At 36.7% G+C, this 19,484-nt stretch overlaps 3 protein-coding genes across 6 annotated transcripts; all 3 read right to left on the bottom strand.

The window, feature by feature from the left end:
* Positions 1-1,885: 1,885 nt before the first annotated feature.
* LOC110765753 (uncharacterized) lies at positions 1,886-8,336 on the bottom strand. 4 transcript variants are annotated; one of them, XM_088247324.1, is made up of 18 exons: positions 8,210-8,336; positions 7,505-7,582; positions 7,327-7,416; positions 7,094-7,205; positions 6,825-6,852; positions 6,470-6,568; positions 6,298-6,367; positions 6,173-6,207; positions 5,978-6,052; positions 5,786-5,881; positions 5,153-5,216; positions 4,955-5,008; positions 4,059-4,144; positions 3,877-3,937; positions 3,726-3,790; positions 3,400-3,505; positions 2,935-3,023; positions 1,886-2,365 (listed from the first exon to the last, which is right to left on the bottom strand). In XM_088247324.1, the coding sequence occupies exons 2-18, from the start codon at positions 7,568-7,570 to the stop codon at positions 2,206-2,208; spliced, it is 1,356 nt and encodes a 451-aa protein (XP_088103450.1). In that variant the 5' UTR covers positions 7,571-7,582; positions 8,210-8,336; the 3' UTR covers positions 1,886-2,205. The 4 variants fall into 4 exon arrangements, with proteins under 4 accessions (XP_088103450.1, XP_088103449.1, XP_088103448.1 ...); XM_088247323.1 differs by having other exon boundaries at positions 7,505-7,605; positions 8,210-8,315; XM_088247322.1 differs by having other exon boundaries at positions 7,505-7,599; positions 8,210-8,304.
* Positions 8,337-9,908: 1,572 nt separating this feature from the next.
* On the bottom strand, positions 9,909-10,615 carry LOC110765755 (ferredoxin). The gene has a single exon (XM_021968980.2). It carries the CDS (start codon positions 10,513-10,515, stop codon positions 10,087-10,089), a length of 429 nt encoding a protein of 142 aa, XP_021824672.1. The 5' UTR covers positions 10,516-10,615; the 3' UTR covers positions 9,909-10,086.
* A 579-nt stretch (positions 10,616-11,194) lies between these two features.
* TMN1 (transmembrane nine 1) lies at positions 11,195-17,271 on the bottom strand. The gene is made up of 12 exons (XM_021969047.2): positions 16,969-17,271; positions 15,529-15,721; positions 15,325-15,429; positions 14,730-14,747; positions 14,542-14,639; positions 14,300-14,452; positions 14,004-14,138; positions 13,697-13,863; positions 13,305-13,399; positions 12,803-13,176; positions 12,123-12,396; positions 11,195-11,758 (listed from the first exon to the last, which is right to left on the bottom strand). Exons 1-12 carry the CDS (start codon positions 17,056-17,058, stop codon positions 11,691-11,693), a joined length of 1,770 nt encoding a protein of 589 aa, XP_021824739.1. The 5' UTR covers positions 17,059-17,271; the 3' UTR covers positions 11,195-11,690.
* Positions 17,272-19,484: the final 2,213 nt, after the last annotated feature.

Below are 19,484 nucleotides of genomic sequence, written 5' to 3'. Positions count from 1 at the left end.
AGAAGAAAAAAATGGCACTGTCTCTAAATAATCAAATTAAGAAATTTGGGAAAAAAAAATGTTAAGGCATAGGTAGAATTTGGCGCTTTTAAACCACTATATGATATGCTATTTTTTCAATGTGTGATATTTAGTCCTAACATTCCACCGAAGAAAAAACCATAGCCCCCTCTCTCCCAAAAAAACCCTCCTAGAGTCGTTTTCACTTTGAGGGGGGAGGAAGCCATTGTTCTTCCTCTCCTCTTCCCTCTTCACTTTGTTATGATTTTCCTCCAACCATCATAAGCGGCTGCGTCTCAGCATCGGATTTCCACCTAAGTTTCAACATCAGATCTCCATCTGCGTTTAGGCGTCGGATCTCCACCACCATCATTTTTACGGTTTCTTTATGTTCGGAATAAGTCACAGAGACTCTGGGTTCTCTATGTAGTTTTCACCTCTCCTTTTGTGAGAGTCTTTCACCTCTTCTTTGTGAGAGTTTTTTATCTCTCCTTTGTGAGAGTTTTATTTGTATTGTTATGGCTTGGTTTTTTCAAGCTTTATCTATTTTTTATTATTCTGAGTTTGCAATCTTATTTGAGATGTCTATGCCAGAGTTTATTTGATCCTGCGTGATCGTTAGTGGAGGTGCACCAGATTGTCTTAATCTTGATGTTAGACCGCTCTGTTATTGTAATCGCCCTTTGTGGCTAGTTTGTTTTGGCCCCTTGTGGCTAATGGCTTTTTTGGCTGAATTATGAATGCAATTCTAGAATTTCTCAAAAAAAGAGGTCCTAACATTCCATCACACTTTCATATCCAACGTCCTTGTTGACCCAACCACCAGTATTCAATAACTCGACATCATTTTAATCGAGTCTATACATCGCCCCTTCCGTGTATCATCTTAATCTAGCCTATAGGTTGCCCTTTTCGTGGAATTAGGCCCAGTTGCGTGGTGAAACCAAGATATGATACCAAATGTCAAGGAACTCATGGGTAGAACTAGCCAATAAAAACAGGGTTGTAAGGGAAGGGTGTCTATGAACTCTTAAACCACTCAATGATATGCTAATTTTCCAATGTGGAAACTTGTCCTAACAAAAGAAAAATTGGAAATTTGAGTTATTAGTAAATATCATTTCATGCTCAACATTGCTTTCAATATTTACCCTATTACAAATTGAAAAAAGCTTGTTTCCTTATAATTGAGGAGTTCTTTCCAACAAATAGAGTTTTGACACTTGTCAAATTTCTTGAACTTGATTTTTTTTTTTTAATTCCTTGAACTATTTTTTCTTTTGGAATTTTACAATGTCATTATCTCATTTGTTGAGAGGAGGAGCTCCTCAATTTTAAGGAGCCAAGCCATGCTCTGAAAAATTTGTCACTCTAAAGATAAGACAAATGGTTAAGCAAATGACCAGAAAACTTCAACTTTTCTACACGCAAAATTTACTTTGTCAAACCCATTAAGGAAAAGTTGCCTTAAAAGTATTTACCCTTTTTTTCTGAGTGGAATCCAATTAAGCAAATGTTCTTAGGTAGTTGATGACTCAGATTACATAAAAAAAATTCGTCCTAAAATGTCTCTCATTATGATTAAGCCAGTTATTGGTGCATGATGACCATACTAGTTATTTTTCTTTTACAATTTGGTGGGTTATGTTTGACGCATATTGTGGAATTTATAGCAATTTTTTTTAATCTTTCTTTTACTATAATTTGTGATACTGTGTGCTTAATCCTAAGGAATGGCATGAAGGTTGATTTCGCATCAATTCCTTTCTGCGAACAAAACAGGTCCCAAAGGGTCATTTTGTCTGTGATTGACTTCTAATTCCATGTATTACTTTTGGGTTAGGCAGTCTATTACAAGAGATTAAGGGTAATTTAGTCCACAGGCTGAAAAAGATTAGTCCCCTCAATATACCTTTCAATATTCAGTTACATACTTTTCCAGACAAAATTGCACGAGGCTAAACAAGAGAAAGATAAATCCCTCTTGAATTTGAAATAAACCACGCTGACCTAAAGTTACTATAGCATGAACAAAACATAGTCCGTCAAAACCACCATAGAAACGGCTTGTGCACGACGAGGATAGGTGATTGGGAAATCAATTGAACTGTAAAGGCACTGGTATGCAGCTCACGAACATTGCATATGAAAGATCCATTCTCTAACATGGATATGCAGGAGCCGATTACAAACTACCCACATTTATCACTCAACTTTGATGATTTTTCTTTTCCGTAATGGCTCTTCAACGATGCTTCCAGGGGCGCTATGCGCCTTCCTCTTCTCATGTTTCTTTCTCCGAGATTCGGTCATCTCACGCAATGTTGCAGCTGCCTTGTATACTGGTTTTGGTAGGTGCCTATGCCTGCAGAATCACCATTCACAACGATTAACCATTTTATATGTCATATGCTACTCATTATTTGTTTCCACCCAAAAGAAAAGAATAATTCATTGAAGATACTCTGAAGTTGGCCATACAATCTTTGTAGGGTTCTGCAGAAACTGCATGCTATCACTTAAATACGTAAGGTAATGCTTAGTTTAGGAACATCCAATGAATCAGGTTCACATGTTAAGATATAGGAACCGCTAATCTGCAAGCCGGACCTAAAATTATAACAAGTTGCAACCAGCTCATATATTATAGAGATTAATCTAGGAAGAGTCCTAAATACATTAAAAATTTGCTACTTAAAACAAATGGCAAATGGTGGTTTTATACATGGAAGTTTATCAAAAGGGCATCTTTCTATGCTTATTACATCTGCCCACAAAATCATGATATACTCCCAGAATCTTTCATAGGAAACATGCATAGATGATGGATCTTGTAATATCTCAATAGGAAATATATTGACAATAATTACTTGCTTTTTTCTAAAACAAAAGACCAAATTTAAGAGCCTAATTGCTGGAATCCTTTTATCATACCTCACAATACGCTTGACTTCCGGAAGGTGCTTGTAGCGATTCTTGACAGCCTCATTATACTCATGCTTTTTCTGTTCCCTTGGAAGAAGCTGCAGGTAACAAGTAGTTAAAAGTTTATATTAGGATGTCTAAAAGAAGAGATGTCAAAAAAGTATAAATATTGAAAAAGTCAATAGAAACCATTCAACTCGCAGTTACTAGTCTGTGTGTTTCAAGCCTACATTGGTTATAGTGTGCATGGTACCAATAAAATTCTATGGTCAAACCATTTATGTATTTATTTCATCCATCCAAAAAAATAACCCCTTAAAAAACACTACGCACAAAGAAGTAGTTCAACATTTGCAATGTAATATACAAGAAGTAAATGAGTGAATTCAGCAAATATGTAATGGAAGAAGAAGAAAGCCATATTGCAACCCAAGGTCAACAACAGAAACATGAGGAAAGGAGGAGATATCTTACAACTCCCAATTGCTCTGATGCTTTAGCCTTCCAAAGCCTAAGATTAGTGTCATCACTCCCAGAAATAACATAACTAGCATCACAGCTGAACTTGACACAAAACACCCTACATAAAAAGCAGGAAGAGGGAAACAAAAGAGTCAGAATAATGAAATAGGTCAACATAAAGCTATAGTTTCAATTTTGTTATGTGAAACAATACACTCTGGAATCCAATGGCCGCATAGTTCAAGAAATGGAGCACGAAGTGATTGCAATATAAAAGCTAATTACACATGTTCAACAAATCCGATAACCCAAATAAGAGGAATGCATGAAGACCAAACCTTTGCATTCTCTTTGTATGATAAATTTCCCGGCTGTGACCACCATTATACTGGAAAATTCTCACCTGCAAATGGCAAATTTTTGATAAAGAACTACGACCATATTTACCCATTGACAACATTGTCAAAATCATATTAGAAATGAACTCACTGTTCTGTCATAAGATCCAGTGACAAATTCTCGACCAGTTGGAGAATAATCAATATCCATCCTGGAAATGAAAAAAAGAAGTTTGGCGTATAAAACTTTCATATTAAATATACAACAGGAAAAATGGATTTCAGAAGTGGAGAAAAAGACCAAATATTTCAATTGAAAAATTATCAACTCACACAGCAGATACATGATCCTTGTGCACACATTTAGCTTCATTAAGCTTTCTAGAATCAAAGCTATAGCAATTGGAGTCCTCATTTGCCTGTCATTGAGGAATTAGATTAGCACTTTCATGGAATAGGATAAGAAAATGCTACACAAGGAAGAAAGTCCACGTATTCTAGCATTGGTGTACTACTGGAAAGTCATCAGATTACACAGTTTATGACATCATAGGGATGTGATGTAGGATATGGGTGAATTGAGTGTTTGGGTAATTTAGCGGAAGAGAAAACAATGACAAAACAGAAAGTAGATGGTAAAGATGACTTGGCTTCAAACCAAGGAGTCTCCAATCTCTGGAAATGAAATTAAACTTATTCTAGGAAAGAAATCCTAAACCAAATAGAAAAGGTAATTAAATCTAAATCTAATAAAATAAGTAAACCAAATCCTAGTCAAACAAGAAATGCTGAAAGTACAGAAAACTTAGAAATCAAGTTAAAAACGCAGAAATCATGTATTGCTCCAAAATTGCAGGATTTGAAGACCGAATTAAATAATTTCCTCTTCCATCTTTTTTGTTTGTAAACCCTAAAGGGTTTGACAAAGATGTCCTCATCAGGATGTTTCCTAAAAACCAATAATAAATGTAACCATGATATTCCAATATTTTACATGTGGTTAGAAGGTTTTTGCACAGAGGAAGTTGCTCCAAATGATATTACCAAATTAGTCGGTAGACAGATCTAAAGTTCCATTCCAAACTCAACTCAGAAACATATGTAATGATCAAAAATCCTAAAACCATGAAAAGGACGCACTAAGATAATCTGAAGCAAATGCCTTACGTAATGCAAATATCAGAAATACAAAACTATGACAAATCCAAATCCTTAGGTTACATGCTTACAGCAGTGAAGTTGATTGGCTCCATTGGATTCCAAGAAATGGAATTGGTTCTTGTCTGTCCAAAGAAAATGTAAGTCAGAAAGGCCAATACATGCAAAAATTTAAGAGACAGCACGAATGTTGCTAAGAATCCTTAAGTTAACATTAACAACAGTAAAATAAAGGACTGAATCAGAAAGTGGTGATTTGGCATAAATACCCTCATAATAAACTTCGCTGCTGGTTTCCCCATGCGCAAGTCATATATTGCTATACTGCGATCACTGCCAAAAAAAATCATACATTATTCTCTCCTAAATACAATAATATCATAACTTAATTTTAGAAATGAAAGCAAACAAACAAGGAAAGATAAAATAAAATCATTACAGAAAGCATGGATTGAAAACAATCATGCCACTGTAACAATAGAACCACCAACTTCCTCAAATGGATAAACTAATTGTCGATTTGGCACTTTGCCACATGTTCACAACAATTTTCAAAGAGAGATTCAGATTTTTGGTAATATTTACTACAATGTGGAAGAGAGTACAAGGGGGAAGAGGAAGATGTTTTCAGAAGAAAAAATGGATGCTGACCAGCAGACAAGCTGCCCTTTGCAGCTGAACCTTCTTTTACAAGAAACCATTTGTTTTCCAAGATGCTAAATACAAAGTCTTTTATCAGTACCATTCCTTATTAAGCAAAACAAATGTAACTCAAAACTCAAATTAGAAACCAATTTATTCAGACCAACAACCATTATAAACAAGCACATGGTATCTCGTGTGCTTAACATACAAGTTTTTGGAACTAGATGAGTATCTTATCTACAAGCAATAATGCAGACCTCGCGGATGTTGCCAAGATATCTGGCTGTCCAGGATTAAATTTGATAGATACGACTGTGTCTGTTCCCCATTCAAAACTCTGCTCTGGTGCGGACCTATGCATCACAAAGTATATTGTCATGGTAAGAGGGATAAACAGTTTTTTTTTTTTTTTTCAACTTAATAGAAGAATAACCAGGCCAGATCAAAACCTGTTGTGGTTCCATATATCTACTCCAGCTCCACCTGTAGCAAAACGATCAAAATTCCACTGGTGATCAACAGCCCTGAAAATGAGAAAGTAAACCTTAATAGTTAAACCCATAAAAATCATAGCACACGTCAATTAATTTGTAAAACTAACTAATTAAGTAACATCTCCTCCGAGAAATCAATAAGAAACTTACCGAAATGCATTCTTCCAAACATAAGTTTCCAGTGGCTGCAAATATAATTTATAATTAGTTAGGTAAATATAATATAGAAAAATCATTCATTGGAGCGACATATCACACTATTAGGAAGGCAATACCACAGCAGATTTATCAGATGAGACATCTTCCTCCAGAAGAGTAGAAACAGGTACACCCCAAAGCCTAACACTGAAAATGGAAGATAGTGATTTCAACATGAACAATCTTCATAACCAGATAGATACAATTAAATGTATAGAGACAGGAGTAACCCAGGAGGTTATGCCTTACATGCTGTCAGTTCCACAAGAAACAAGAACACGCCCATCTGTAGATACTGCTAAACCTTGCACAGCACCTTGGTGACCAGGAAATTGACAAACTGTTCGCCTTTTTTGGGTCCAATGAATGTAACAAATACAATAAATTTCAATGCCTTATGCATGAAGTATTGAAATGACTATTAAAGGATTTGAACTATAGATTAAAAAACAAATCCAGGAACAGTGGTCCGAATCTCAATTAAATCATATAACACTCCACATGAGAAAAGCATACGTGGATTCTCTACAGAAGAGTGCCTAATACTGAGATTCTAACCCATCTGTATGAAATTGAGCAACTCGATTCAGCAGTGTGTGGTTACCTGGAAGCTATATCCCAGAGCCGAATATCTGCCAAAGAAAAGAAATATCAAACACTATAATGGGTTGAGAAATTAAAGCAAATTCAAACTCGATAGCTTAATAAAGTAGTATATTAAAAGTTCTATAATCTAAAAGTATTAATTAGAAATCGCCACAGTTCTTTTTCTTAAGATGAATTCTTGGTACTTGCTTTTCTTAGATTTAGAAGCAGTATAGGATACCAACTAGAGAGAAAAGGCATTAGAAATTTTAAGAGAGAACAAAGTACCTCCATCCATTGAACCAGAAAATATTCTGGTCAAATGGTTTGGATTCTTTGCCATACAGGAAATTGAATCTATATGTCCATCCATTGCTCCAACAAATGGCCTCGCAAAAATCTAAATTACCAACAACAGCAAAAACAAACATAATTCAATCAAATTTAGCATCCATATGCCCAAATATTTAATGCAATTAAAATTCAGAAAAAAAATATACAATCCAAATCCCAAAACATGCCTTCTCTAATTTTGCGGCATTACATGCCCGGACATATTCCACTGCTTTCTCTTGCGTTCGGATGCTGGGGTCGAAATTACGGAATACCCTCTACGGAGATTGAACCAAAAATCGTATTCATATAGAGAAAAAAAACGAAGAAATTTGAGTTGAGAGTAAGAGAGAAGTGAAAACTCACCTGGAGGTCTTGGCTTCGTTCTTTAGTGTATTCATCTGTGGACCGAGATATTACATTCACCTTCATTGTGATTAAGCTCTGCTTTTACAGATAACCTAAGACTTATAAATTCTATTATCAGAGAGAAAAAGTTGTAGCCGTATTATAAACCCTATAACCTAAAACCTCAACCGCAGAGGGAGGGAAAGCGACGGCGAGGAAGACCAATCACAGAGGGAAACAGACTGCGAGGAAGAGAGAAAGAGATGGGTGAATGTGAATGTGAGTCGAGTGAGGACGGAGGAGGAAGAAGAAACGACGAGATGGAGGAGACAAATCAAAGAGGGTTTAGCACCCTATGGTATTTTCGAGTCGGTTAATGACTCGGCTGCTAGTATCGGTTCGGTTTTGGATAAACGCCGGTTCAGGAATAATTGAACCAAATGTCGAACTGTTACAAGCTATGTTGCACCAATACGCCGGCGAGGGGTATGCTCGTATCGGATACTCCTCCGATACGTATACGGAAAACGACGTATCGTGGGCTTTTCTGTTATGTTGACCATCCGGTACGTCTTCGATACGCCATGGACACACGAGCGATACGGTCAAGGATATGGTGGGGGTTATTTCGCAATATACTTCTTCTGGATTCGACAGAGGGTAGTTTTTACTGGTTTCGGCGGTGGAGAAGAAAGAAGAAGAAGGAAGAAGAAAATAACTTACTTGCGCTTGCAGCTATTGCGAATCTCCAGTTGCAGTTGCTCTGCGAAGAAGACGCGGCTAACACGTGAAGAAGATAACGGTACCCTAATAACAAATACGCATCGTTTTAATTGCATGCTTTGAGTGAAAGAAACAGTAAGCCCAACCCAGATGCCCAAACTTTTTAAAAATAATTTTAAATGTATTTTTTTTATAAAAGTTTTAACAGAATTTTGACGAAAACGACCACATTTGTTAACATATACAAACACAAGGATCAAATTCAAGGACGAAACCAGAAATTTTTCAACGGATGGGTTAGCTGAAGTTATTAACTTAAAATCTAATAAACATTTTTGTTTTGTACTTTCATTTTCTATAATCTTTCTACCAATAAAAGTGCACATTAAATCATATAAACTACATTATATTTATTTGGTTTGTGGTATTTCTCTTTCGTCAATCAGAGAGGTATTGTACAGACCAAAGGATACAAAGACAATTGTAGTTATGGTTGATTCATGAGTTATTTAGAAAAAAGACATAGAAAGAAAAAATCCTGAGTTTTCTAAAGAACATCGCACCTTCTCCTTTATGAAAAAATATAGGGCAACTATGTTGGTGATGACTACCAGAGGAATGCGATGGCCATGACATTGGGCGGCAATGGACGGCTATGGTGGTGGTGACTGGGTTTAAGAATGAGCTACGGTGGGGGTAAGGAAGACCACAACATATTAAAGTTTTTTGAGAGAAAAAACATATTAAAGTTAAATGAATTAAAATGGTTTATAAAAAAAAAAGTTCATATAATCCGTTGTAAAAAACAAATATATATGAAAAAAATGAATGATGTGGCACGTGACATGGATTGTTATGTCACTTGCCACATTAGTTGGTATCCAAAGTTGGTAAAAGAGTTAGTGCCTCTAGCATTATTTTAACATGAAATTTGCATAATTTTTGGGGAATAAAATTGGAATAAAATAAACATGTTATAAAGATCATTCATATTACCAATAGAAAAAAAAAATTAAAGATCAAAGATTTGTGTTTAATAGTAAATGGAAATTGGTAGCTGAGTAATACAAAGAAATTGTCATACGGTGCGTGATTAAAATTTTCTTTGCAGTCATTGAATATTTTTTCTCAGTTGTGAGGTTGCCTCTTCTCTCAATCATGGGAATTATATTGAGTTTTTGAGAGATCACATGCTTCATGAAAAACCACTTGGTAATAGTTATCCGGTTGATACAACAATTGATGAGAGGTTGGTTCAATCTTGAGACTTCTGAACCACCCCAACATGACTACTTGTTCCGAGTGGCAGAGTATTTATCCGAATCGGTAAGAATTAGGGCATTGCAACCTCGAACGATTGGTGACGAAGGTGATGAAGGCAATGGAGTGGAAGAAAAAGTGGATACTCTAGTTGTTTCAGAAAACATGAGTTCTTGACTCGTCAAACAAGAGTTCAAAGTATTGTCTGACAATTTAGCCAGTTGAGGCTTCATATGCTTTTTTTTTTGGGCATGGTGAAATAGAAGTTATCTCAGAAGCCGAGCTAGATTGTAAAGCTGCTGAGTTCAATATACCAGTTAGGGTTCATGTTTGAAATAGTAGTGGCGGAAAACTTGATGTATATCTTGTTAAGCAATGCTCAAATTGATTTCCATTATCAGTTAAGTCTGGCTTGTAAGACATATGAGAGAGAGAGAGAGAATTTAAGAGAAAATTAATACAAGGGTTTACAAGTTTCATACTAGAAATGAGAGTAGAAAAACATTAAGCAACTCATTTAATTAGAAACTAAGCCAACCAGCAGCCATCAAAACATGATAATACAGAAAATTCAAGGGGGAGACAGCAACAAGCACAGTGAAACATAGCGATCACGCTTAACCAGTGAGCTCCTCTTCCTTGTGGGTCTCAAGCACAACATCAGATGAAGGATAAGCCACACAAGTAAGGACAAATCCACCATCAATCTGTTCATCATCAAGGAAGCTCTGATCTGACTGGTCCACACCCCCTTCCACAACTTTGCCAGCACATGAAGAGCAAGAACCAGCCCTGCAAGAGTAGGGTAGGTCGATACCGGCCTCCTCCGCGGCGTCAAGAATGTAAACATCATCCGGGCACTCAAACTCTTGTGGCCCTTCTGGTGTCAGCAGCTTCACCTTGAAAGCAGCCATTGTCACACCCCCTCCACGGTTGGCCTTCAACCCGAAAAGAGCCTGGCCCATGTTGGGGGCTAACCGTAGGCTGGTCATCGGCTGGCCGCGGATGAAAGAGGTGCTCACCATTGTGCCAGATAGAGCTGCCATGTTTGGTTACTCGTTTAGCTAAGCTAGCTAGCTACCACTTGAAAGGTTGAGAGGTTGGTTTGTGCTTTGGAGCTAAAGAAAGTGGGAAAGGCTTATAGTAGTGTAGATAATGGGATGGCTTGTGGAGATAGTGTGGCTACAAATGAGACAAGTATGAAGTGGCATCAACCCTTATCTGCCACGTGGCAACATCTTGTGGCTAGCTCTATCTTTTCATTATCACCACAGGAGGACCATCTCTGGAGAGTGTTTCAACAGTTCAGTGGTCACTGATGAGCGAACGTGTGGTGGGCACAATCCTCTTAACCAGGTTTTTGGTCTTATTTCAAGTAGCTAGCAGGCCAAAGAAACAAAATACCCTAAATAAATAAATAATTAAAAAAATAGCGGTGGAGATAATCCTAAGGGATTAATGGTGGTTAGTGGTTAATACATTACTGGTTGTAAGATAACTATAATACCAGAGGTTAAGAATTTCTTTTGGTGTCTGGAGGCGGCAAGAGATTATGGCCACTTGAAATTACTGGCTTAATCTTAAGATTAACCTCAATTTGTGACTCATATCCAGAAAATAAAAAAAAATATGAAACAAAACAGCATGTAAGAGATTTGATCATGACAGAGACTTACAGGCACCAAAAAATAAGAATTTTAGAAAAGAAAATGAACACACACAAAATTATTACCTCACAAATGTGTGGTTTGAGACAATGATACTTATATATGCAGGGTACAGATGGAATCAAAATTCACAAGTCGTTACATAACCGAGAAGCAAAAGTTCATTTCAGAAAGTCTTTCCCCTCTTTTCATCCATCCCAAGGCCGTACAGATTGAAAGAGTAATGGGGCACCTATTTGTAAAAGGTCGAAAAAGAAAATAATAAAGTAACAGGCGAGTTCGACATCTGCTAACTTTCTTAGATTATAAAACAATCTCTGCAATCTAAAATTAAGGCTTTCACTTACAGCCGGGGAAAACAAAAAAAATCTCAGGGCTTTCCCAAGTCCAGAGAAAGAATACATCCCTATCCTCAAACCCTGTGATTTTAATCTGTAGAGGTTACTGGATCCCCATCCCTGACCATATGTAGCTTCCAATCAGAATCTATCGCCTCAACAACGACCAATGTACTCACGGAAGCTCCATCAGGACCATTTTCTCTCGGAGAAACACTAGTCACACTTGATGTTTCTGTAGATCCTCCTCACAAACAAATTAGAGCCCAGATATCCAACAGCTCCTACACATTCAAAAGGAGAGAAATGAAACACAAGTGAAAACATTTTTTTTTGCTAATATCTTTTTTATATTTATCATCAGATGGGAGAACATGGCACTTGAATTTCTTCTTAGTAACTTGGCATAGTGCAGGTTCATCGAGTTACAGTAAACCTTTCAGATATGCACCAAGATAAAGGAAAACAGAAAAATCCAAACAAACCCCGAAAAAATAACATACGTCAAAAAGTAACTGCAGAAATATAAAAACCTGCACCGTTTATATACTTCGGTCACAAAGTGAGTACCCATATCCTTGAAGTGGAAATAAAAATCAACAGGGATGTTGCATTATACCAGAAGTTAAAGTAAAAGAGAAAACTCACCACAGAGAATTCCTAAGCCAAGGCAAAACATCAAAGTGTACCCAAAATAGAAGCTGGTCTGGAAGAAACCTGACATCTTAGTCTTCGCATAGTAGTAATATATTGAATACAAGTACACGTAGACGGCTGTTGATGCAGCAGAAAAGAATGAAGTCCATTGCCAGTGGTAGTTCTCAGCATTAAGCAAGAAGTATGTCCCCACAATAGTCACACATACAGTAACAATGATGAGAATCAGAAAAACAAGAAGCATAAAGCCATAGACATAGTACACCTGTTAAGCCACAAAAACCAAGAAAACCGTTATTATTCATGCTCATAATGTGTAACAAAGTATCAGCTACTTTTACCACAATAGAGCAAAAGCTTTCTAAACGATATAGAATCCTCTCAGATATGCTATTACAGAACTTCACCGGTGTTTGGTAAACAAATGATTCCCAAGACACATCAGGAATCATTGGTTTCAAGATATATAATTCAGCTATCAAAACCCATGTCCATATCATTACATTCATTTTCATAATTGCCATGACTTAAAGATGGGTGTCATAGTGACTCCTCCAACTTTTGTAACTTTGCTCTACAGATTGGCACTGCCATATCATAATCATTAATTTTTTGCCCATCAGCGAGTCTACTATATTAATTTTAACAGTACACAGTTATTGAAATTTCACCTTGTAATTCCAGAAGGATGTGAAGACAAAATACATTTCGATAAATATGCTTCCAAAGGGCAGAAGTCCTCCCATCATTGAGACAACAGATGGGGTTAAATACCATTTCTTCTCAGGAATAGGACGAGGAATGGTTTTCACACGACAGGGATTATTAGGAGCACCACTCCAGTTTCTTCCAACAACTGTGCCAAGAAGTGCTAGAGGAAAAGAGATGAAAGCCCAAATAACAAAAACAACCACCATTGTGCCAAAAGGAATAGCTGCTAGAGACCCATAGAATATAGCAATGGTGTTCAAGACGAACCCAATTCCAAAGCACATAAATGGAAATAGAGATGCTGTGAGAATCATTGACTTTATCCAGTTTTTACCTGACAAGATAAATAAGTAATAGTTCAGAAATGTGTGCCTATGCATAAGCTCAAAAATGAATGATTTGTTATAAAGCTTAAACAGAATTACTAGCATATCAGTCATATTCTTTTAAAGAAATACGTACCCCCATTCCGTGAATACATCCCACCACTTACATAACCAGAAATGAATGAGGTAAGGGCATAACACACTATGAAAGTTGTAACAATTGCACCTCTCCTGAGCAACCAGATAAAAAAATGATGTAAGACAGCATACTATGAAATCTATCAATTCCTCCCATGACCACAAATAGTAATGAACTAATTAACATGACAAAAATGGGATGATAAGACAAGAACTATTAATGTGTGACGATGCATGGTTGGACTTACACTAATTACAGAAACATAGACATATGCACAGCTTGAATTTCATGATTCAAACATAAAAACTCATAAAATCATAACACAAAACAATGAAGGCAGAAAGCAGTAAGTAGCACCCCAAGTATTTTTGAGCAAGCTGTCAACATACCCAACATACAACATTCCAACAATTGCCAGTAAGATGACAAGGAGAACAAGCAAAGCTAGCTGAGCTCCTGTGCCAACAACAGCTGAAAGAATAACTAAACTCCGAGGAGGCCGAAAAACATCCCCATGCACAAGTTTCCAGCCAGACTCTTCACTAACATCCCTTTCCTATAAAAGACAATGTAAAAAGAGTCACCACATAAGGATAGTTAGTATCTATTATATTTCTATTTATGCAAAATAAGAAAAAACTGAAAAATCATCTAAAAGAATGAAATAAATATACACAAAATTCAAAAGACCATTACCAGAGTCTCCAGATCATCGTCTTCCCGCGCATATTTTGCATAGTCATTCCTAAGAGTCCGCATCAATATCATTGACACCAAACCAGTAAGGAATATAACCATCATGAACGAATTGAAAATTGAGAACCAATGTATCTGCATATAGCAAGATGCATATACAACTCAATAAGAGAGCACCCAAAAAAAAGAACTACTTGCATTTCCTTACACACATAATTCTACTGGAATTAGGCTAACAGACATTTAACATCACAAAGAATGATAGGTAAACAAATAAACACATAATCAGTTCTTACTTGGTGCTCAAAGAAAGGGTAGTCCAAATAGACATCAAAACGACGTGCAAAGGTGACAGCGGTTGGAATCCATTTGACAGAGTATGTCAGGTCCAACTTTTTCCCTGCTTCCAGTGGCCTTGGACTATCTTGAGTGAGATTCACATGAATTATCTACAAGATTATAAACTTAACTATATAAAAAAAATGATAGATACCAAAGCCCACTATAAAATCCACATCCGATATGGAGGATGGCAAACCTGATCTTTATTGTATTTAACAATGATAATCTTATGCGTGTAAAGGACTTGCTTGCCATTTTCACTGTTCTTGTCCTGATGCAACTCACCAACAAAGCCTAAAACATCATGAAAATATGAAGATCAATTTACTAAGAGGATATCATATACACAAACTCAAAATCTGAAGGAATGAGTATAATGCATACCCCATAAAGGCAGATCATCTGAATTTATATCCAGCACAGCAACGTCCAGGGGAGATAGCATGTTTAAAAAAAAAATACCAGATCAGTGAATGCCCCAAATACAGACAAAATGACCACAAAACAGAGAGAAAATAAGCCTTTTCACACAATACTTGATTATCTTCTATTACTACAGAAAAATCTAATTAAATACAATTATTGCATGAGTTATACTGCAATCCAAACACATGCAGGAGAATGTTCATAATATTGACCCAAGGATCTACTTTTCCTCTGGACTGATTCATCTTTTCCACAGCATTGTATATTAAAAAATACAATGAAGTCATATCAATGAGAAACAAACCAGTAACTATTTTAAATTGCAGCCCTAAATCCCCACCACACCCATTCCCCCCAACCGGGTAAGAATGCATGCTATTAATAAGACTGCCAATTTTGTTATAAGGAATACCATCAATGATTCGGAATGTAAATTCTGGGCTTTCAATAGAAATTTCATATTCTTATAGAAACACTATCCGTTGATTTAATCTAAACCAACATATAATGACTTTCTACACTTATCATATCCAAGATATTATGCCAAACATACCCATGAAGAATTCAAACCAGTAACTATTCTCAATTGCATCCTTGAATTGTTTAACCTTTTGATCATCAAGTTCAAGTTGACAAATGGTGGCCCTATCCACATTTTCTGCACCGAAAAAAAAAAACCAAATAAATCCATTATAATTAATTATCAACAACCCAACAACATAAATTAAGATAAAAATATAACAACCAGTCCACATACTTTGAAACTTTATGTCAATCTGGCTATCAATAAGTTCATTTCCACCCAAGACTTCACCAAGACCACCCCATTTGTGAGCAGCATTTTCAGATGGATGACAGAAAGGAAGACTGTAGTAATTGTACGTTTCTTGTGGATTATTATATGGCCCAACTTTATTCACCCAAAGAGTAACTGGTTCTTCTGTTTGATACTGCAGAAGAAAACAAGGGAGCATTAGGGAATCTACAATTGAAAGGTACACATTTGGGAAAAGAAAAATAAATAAATCAAAGAATGCATCAATCCAGTGCAGCCCATGCACAGCTTAAATAGCCATTACAATGATCAATTTCTTAGACATACTTTATTATTTAATAAAGTATGGGTCAATGGAGACCAAACATCAAGGAAGGAAGTGTAGGAAACAGTGTGAACTTCTATATGAAATTATGGTTGACAAGTGAAGAGGGTAAAAAAAAAAGTTCAGCCTGGTATCTCTGCATCTACAACGCAAGGGCAACCAGGTTGCTCTCCACCTTAGTAATACTAAGCCGGTTAATTTACCATCCAGCATGAGGCTACGCACTCTCAACATCTTCTTAATCTTTCTTTGGATCTTGAACTTGTATCATTGAACATCAAAGGGAAGGTGTTGCCATCATTCAGGAGTGAGACTTAGAGTCCAAAGTATAAACAGGGTTAAAATATCTATTAATAGTGAAACTTTTAAGGTGGCTGAATCTATAGCATATAAAAAAGCCACTGAGCTTTTCAAAGGTCATATCTTGGAACGCTAACAGTACAATATATAGGTTTCTAATATCACTACATATCCATAACCCTGAAAGTCACATTAGAATCGGATACAGCTCCATTAAAAAAACAAATTTGAAGTCAACCACGACATCACAACACAAGAAGCTAGCCTTGCCTTACGAAGAACACTTGATGAGTGCTAATGTACTGTACGTCCATCCATAAAACTACTCAAAAACACGCATAAAACTGAACCTACACGAATGCCATCATCGATTCCTTAAGGCCACTGAAACCATTATCACAATAACACAACCCTCTAGTCAAATCACCATTGGAAGTCCCAATTCACCACTATATGCGCTCTAGTTCGCACCCATGAGACAGAAACAGCAACAAGATGACTAATGAACCAAACCCAGTTAAGATCTAACCCTAACAAAAACCATCCCTTCCGTTCATAACACATACATCTTGCAAACATACAAACATGCAAAAGGAGAAAGTACAATGCTACAGAAAGAGTAAAAGAAGCATCCCAGATTAAAACAATCCGTACAAATCACAGATCTGAATCGGAATTCGGAGATTAAAACCACAAACAAAGAGATCTACTAGGAGTCAGTGAGAGAGCCAATTTCCGGGTCTGGACAACACAATGGAAGAGACATAAAAAGAGAGAGGTGGGGGGTCTGGTTTTACCTTGTGATCTGCCTCGGAGGCGAACGCGGGGGATAGGATAAGGAAAGCAAAGACGAGGAGGGGGGAGAGAGATCGGACGGTGGAGAACATGGCGATCGCCGGCAAGGGTGGGATCTGGAAGGTCAGTGAGAAGATGTGATGTTCTGTTCTGTTCTGATCTCTCTCTCGGAGGCAGAGGCTGAGGCTGAGGCTGAGGCCACTCAATTACTCAAAGTCTTCAGAAAGAGAGAGTTGCGACTTCGGAACGCATCTCCATTTTTTTTATTTTTTTTCTCTCACCAATTGGGGCGAATGGCAGATTGCTGCTTTTCTTTTAATGATTTAATTCATTTTAGCTTTTGGGTTGGGTTGGGTTTTATCGTTGGGCTTATTGTTTCTTTCTTTTTTCTTTGGGAACTGGACATTTGGGCTTATGTTATGAATCATTGAGAAGATATAACAAGGCAAAAGGGGCAAATCAAACCAATTCTAATGTTTTGGTTCAGTTTTTACACTAAAAAAATGTAATTTTATAGTAAACCGAACTAACTACAGAGTGATTCAACTCCTACAATGGTTGAAGATGATCTAACTACTCCTTAAATGGTGAACACGACGAGTCTTGGATGGCAACAAGAGAGTATGACAATGAAGCTTAGCCATGGGTCAAAGTTCACGGGGCAAATCACCATTTATGCCTAATAGATAATTGACTAAATATGAACATCTTCTAAATTTTCATTAAAAACTTCCATGTTTTTCTTATAATTTCCGTTCTTTTTATCTAATTTTGACCGATATCGAACATTTGTGGACATTTCCATGTTTTTGAACCACCGACATTTTCAAAACCATCAATATTTAATGATTTGCTAAAAACCCATAAGTTTAGAAATTAAAGGCATGTTAATCTCGCCAGGGGGTATAGCTTAGTTGGTTGACCTCTTCCATCTCCACCCATGTAGCAGAGGTTCGAAACCCCAAGCAGTCAATGAATATTTGTGTAAACTTCTCTTCCCCAATCGCTTCTACTGAAAAAAAAAATAGGCACATGTTAGTCTCTTTTTCCTACTTGGCTCTATAAATGGAAATGAAGTGGTTTGAAAGTGGAAATTACTGTAGTTTGAAAAGGTGTATGAGTAAAAAGAAAATCTGAGGGGCAAAAATTGTGCTTGTATGCTTGTGGTTGGATGAGCTTGGAGTTTCGAGTCGTTGATTATTGGTCATGGTGGTTCAAGCTTCAGTTTGAGTAGTTGCAGTTTGGTTCTAACTGGAAGAGTTTCTTAGGCAAAGAGGTTGAGTGGGTAAATTAAGAGTTAGGATTTGGCATGCACAAATAATTCTATGGAATTAAGAGTGGGGTTTTGTGGCGGCTGCTTAAGAGATATTTAGAAGGAGACCAAAATCTTTATATACTTTGTATACATCCATTAAACCACAACTTAAGGTTGGAAGATTTTTTTTTTTTTTGCTTTACACGGTCCTATGCTTTTATATATTTAGCATGTATATACTTTTAAATTGTGCTTTTGGAATTTACCCATGCTAGAAGTTCACTTCTCATGTATTGCCTTACGAATGCATGACATCTAGCCTATCACTAGGGGTGTACAAGATCCAACTAGGGATGGCAAAAATCTCCCACGGGTCGGTTTCTAGTCAGATCCCCAACCCTATTGGGGGGAGATTTCGGGACAAAATCGAGGGCAGGTACGGGGATTCCCGAATTTAAAAATCCCCGATTGATAACGGGCAGGGGATGGTATTGTTATCCCCATTTCTGAACCCGACCTGATAAGTCATATTTATTTTGAATTAATAAATATATAATATAATATAAAAAGTAAAGAATAACCCTAGAGTCGCTCATTCATAGAACCAGGGTTAGTTTAAAATTATGTTTAAACTTTGCTGACCATCTAAAGAGCAAACATATATGCATGCCTTTCAGTAATGCCAAATTGCCAATTGAGTTATACTTTTCTTTTTATGATAGAAGTTAAAAGTATATATATGCTATATTTGATATACGTTGCACCAATTAGGCCTCCTGCTTGATAGATATACTATTTAGACTTACCTACTCTTGTTACTCGCGTGAAGTTCTTTACTTTCTATGAACCTCGCATTGATTATTTTGTTATAAGGTATAATTTTTAAACATTTTTTTTATATATAATTCAAGAATTTGGGGCGGGTTTGGGAGGCATTCCCCCATCATATTTAAGGATGGGGATTCCCCAAAAATTATAACCTAGGATAAGGACAGGGCAAGGATGGTATTGTCATACTCGGCCCCGAACCGGCCAGTTGCTATCCCTAAATCCAATCCAATCCGTCTAAATCGACTGATCCAATCCAATCCAATTTCAATTGTTTTTTATGATTTGGAGGATTGGATTGGATTCGTATTTTTCAAAACTGATATGATTGGATCCAATGATGGATTTGCTCATGAGAATCCAATCAAATCCAACCCAATCCAATCTAGTTAGTTTGATGCTTATTTTACTCTAATAAGTATTTGTAGTTTTAAA

This window comes from Prunus avium, chromosome 1 (genome assembly GCF_965620075.1).
Source record: "Prunus avium chromosome 1, drPruAviu1.hap1.1, whole genome shotgun sequence".
Taxonomy (NCBI): Eukaryota; Viridiplantae; Streptophyta; class Magnoliopsida; order Rosales; family Rosaceae; genus Prunus; species Prunus avium.
The sequence above is the reverse complement of the archived record's forward strand: the minus strand, read 5'-3'. Positions and strand labels throughout refer to the sequence as shown.

Excerpts from the sequence above, each read along its gene's own strand:
- TMN1 (XM_021969047.2), bottom strand. The coding sequence starts at position 17,058 with ATGTTCTCCACCGTCCGATCTCTCTCCCCCCTCCTCGTCTTTGCTTTC. Across the intron at positions 15,722-16,968 it reads CCTCCGAGGCAGATCACAAG|TATCAAACAGAAGAACCAGT; the intron begins GTAAAACCAGAC and ends TTTCTTCTGCAG. Across the intron at positions 13,864-14,003 it reads ACGATGATCTGGAGACTCTG|GAAAGGGATGTTAGTGAAGA; the intron begins GTAATGGTCTTT and ends TGTCTTTTATAG.
- LOC110765753 (XM_088247324.1), bottom strand. The coding sequence starts at position 7,570 with ATGAAGGTGAATGTAATATCTCGGTCCACAGATGAATACACTAAAGAA. Across the intron at positions 6,368-6,469 it reads TCTTGTGGAACTGACAGCAT|TGTTAGGCTTTGGGGTGTAC; the intron begins GTAAGGCATAAC and ends TTCCATTTTCAG. Across the intron at positions 5,217-5,785 it reads ATCTTGGCAACATCCGCGAG|TGATCGCAGTATAGCAATAT; the intron begins GTCTGCATTATT and ends TTTTTTTGGCAG.
- LOC110765755 (XM_021968980.2), bottom strand. The coding sequence starts at position 10,515 with ATGGCAGCTCTATCTGGCACAATGGTGAGCACCTCTTTCATCCGCGGC.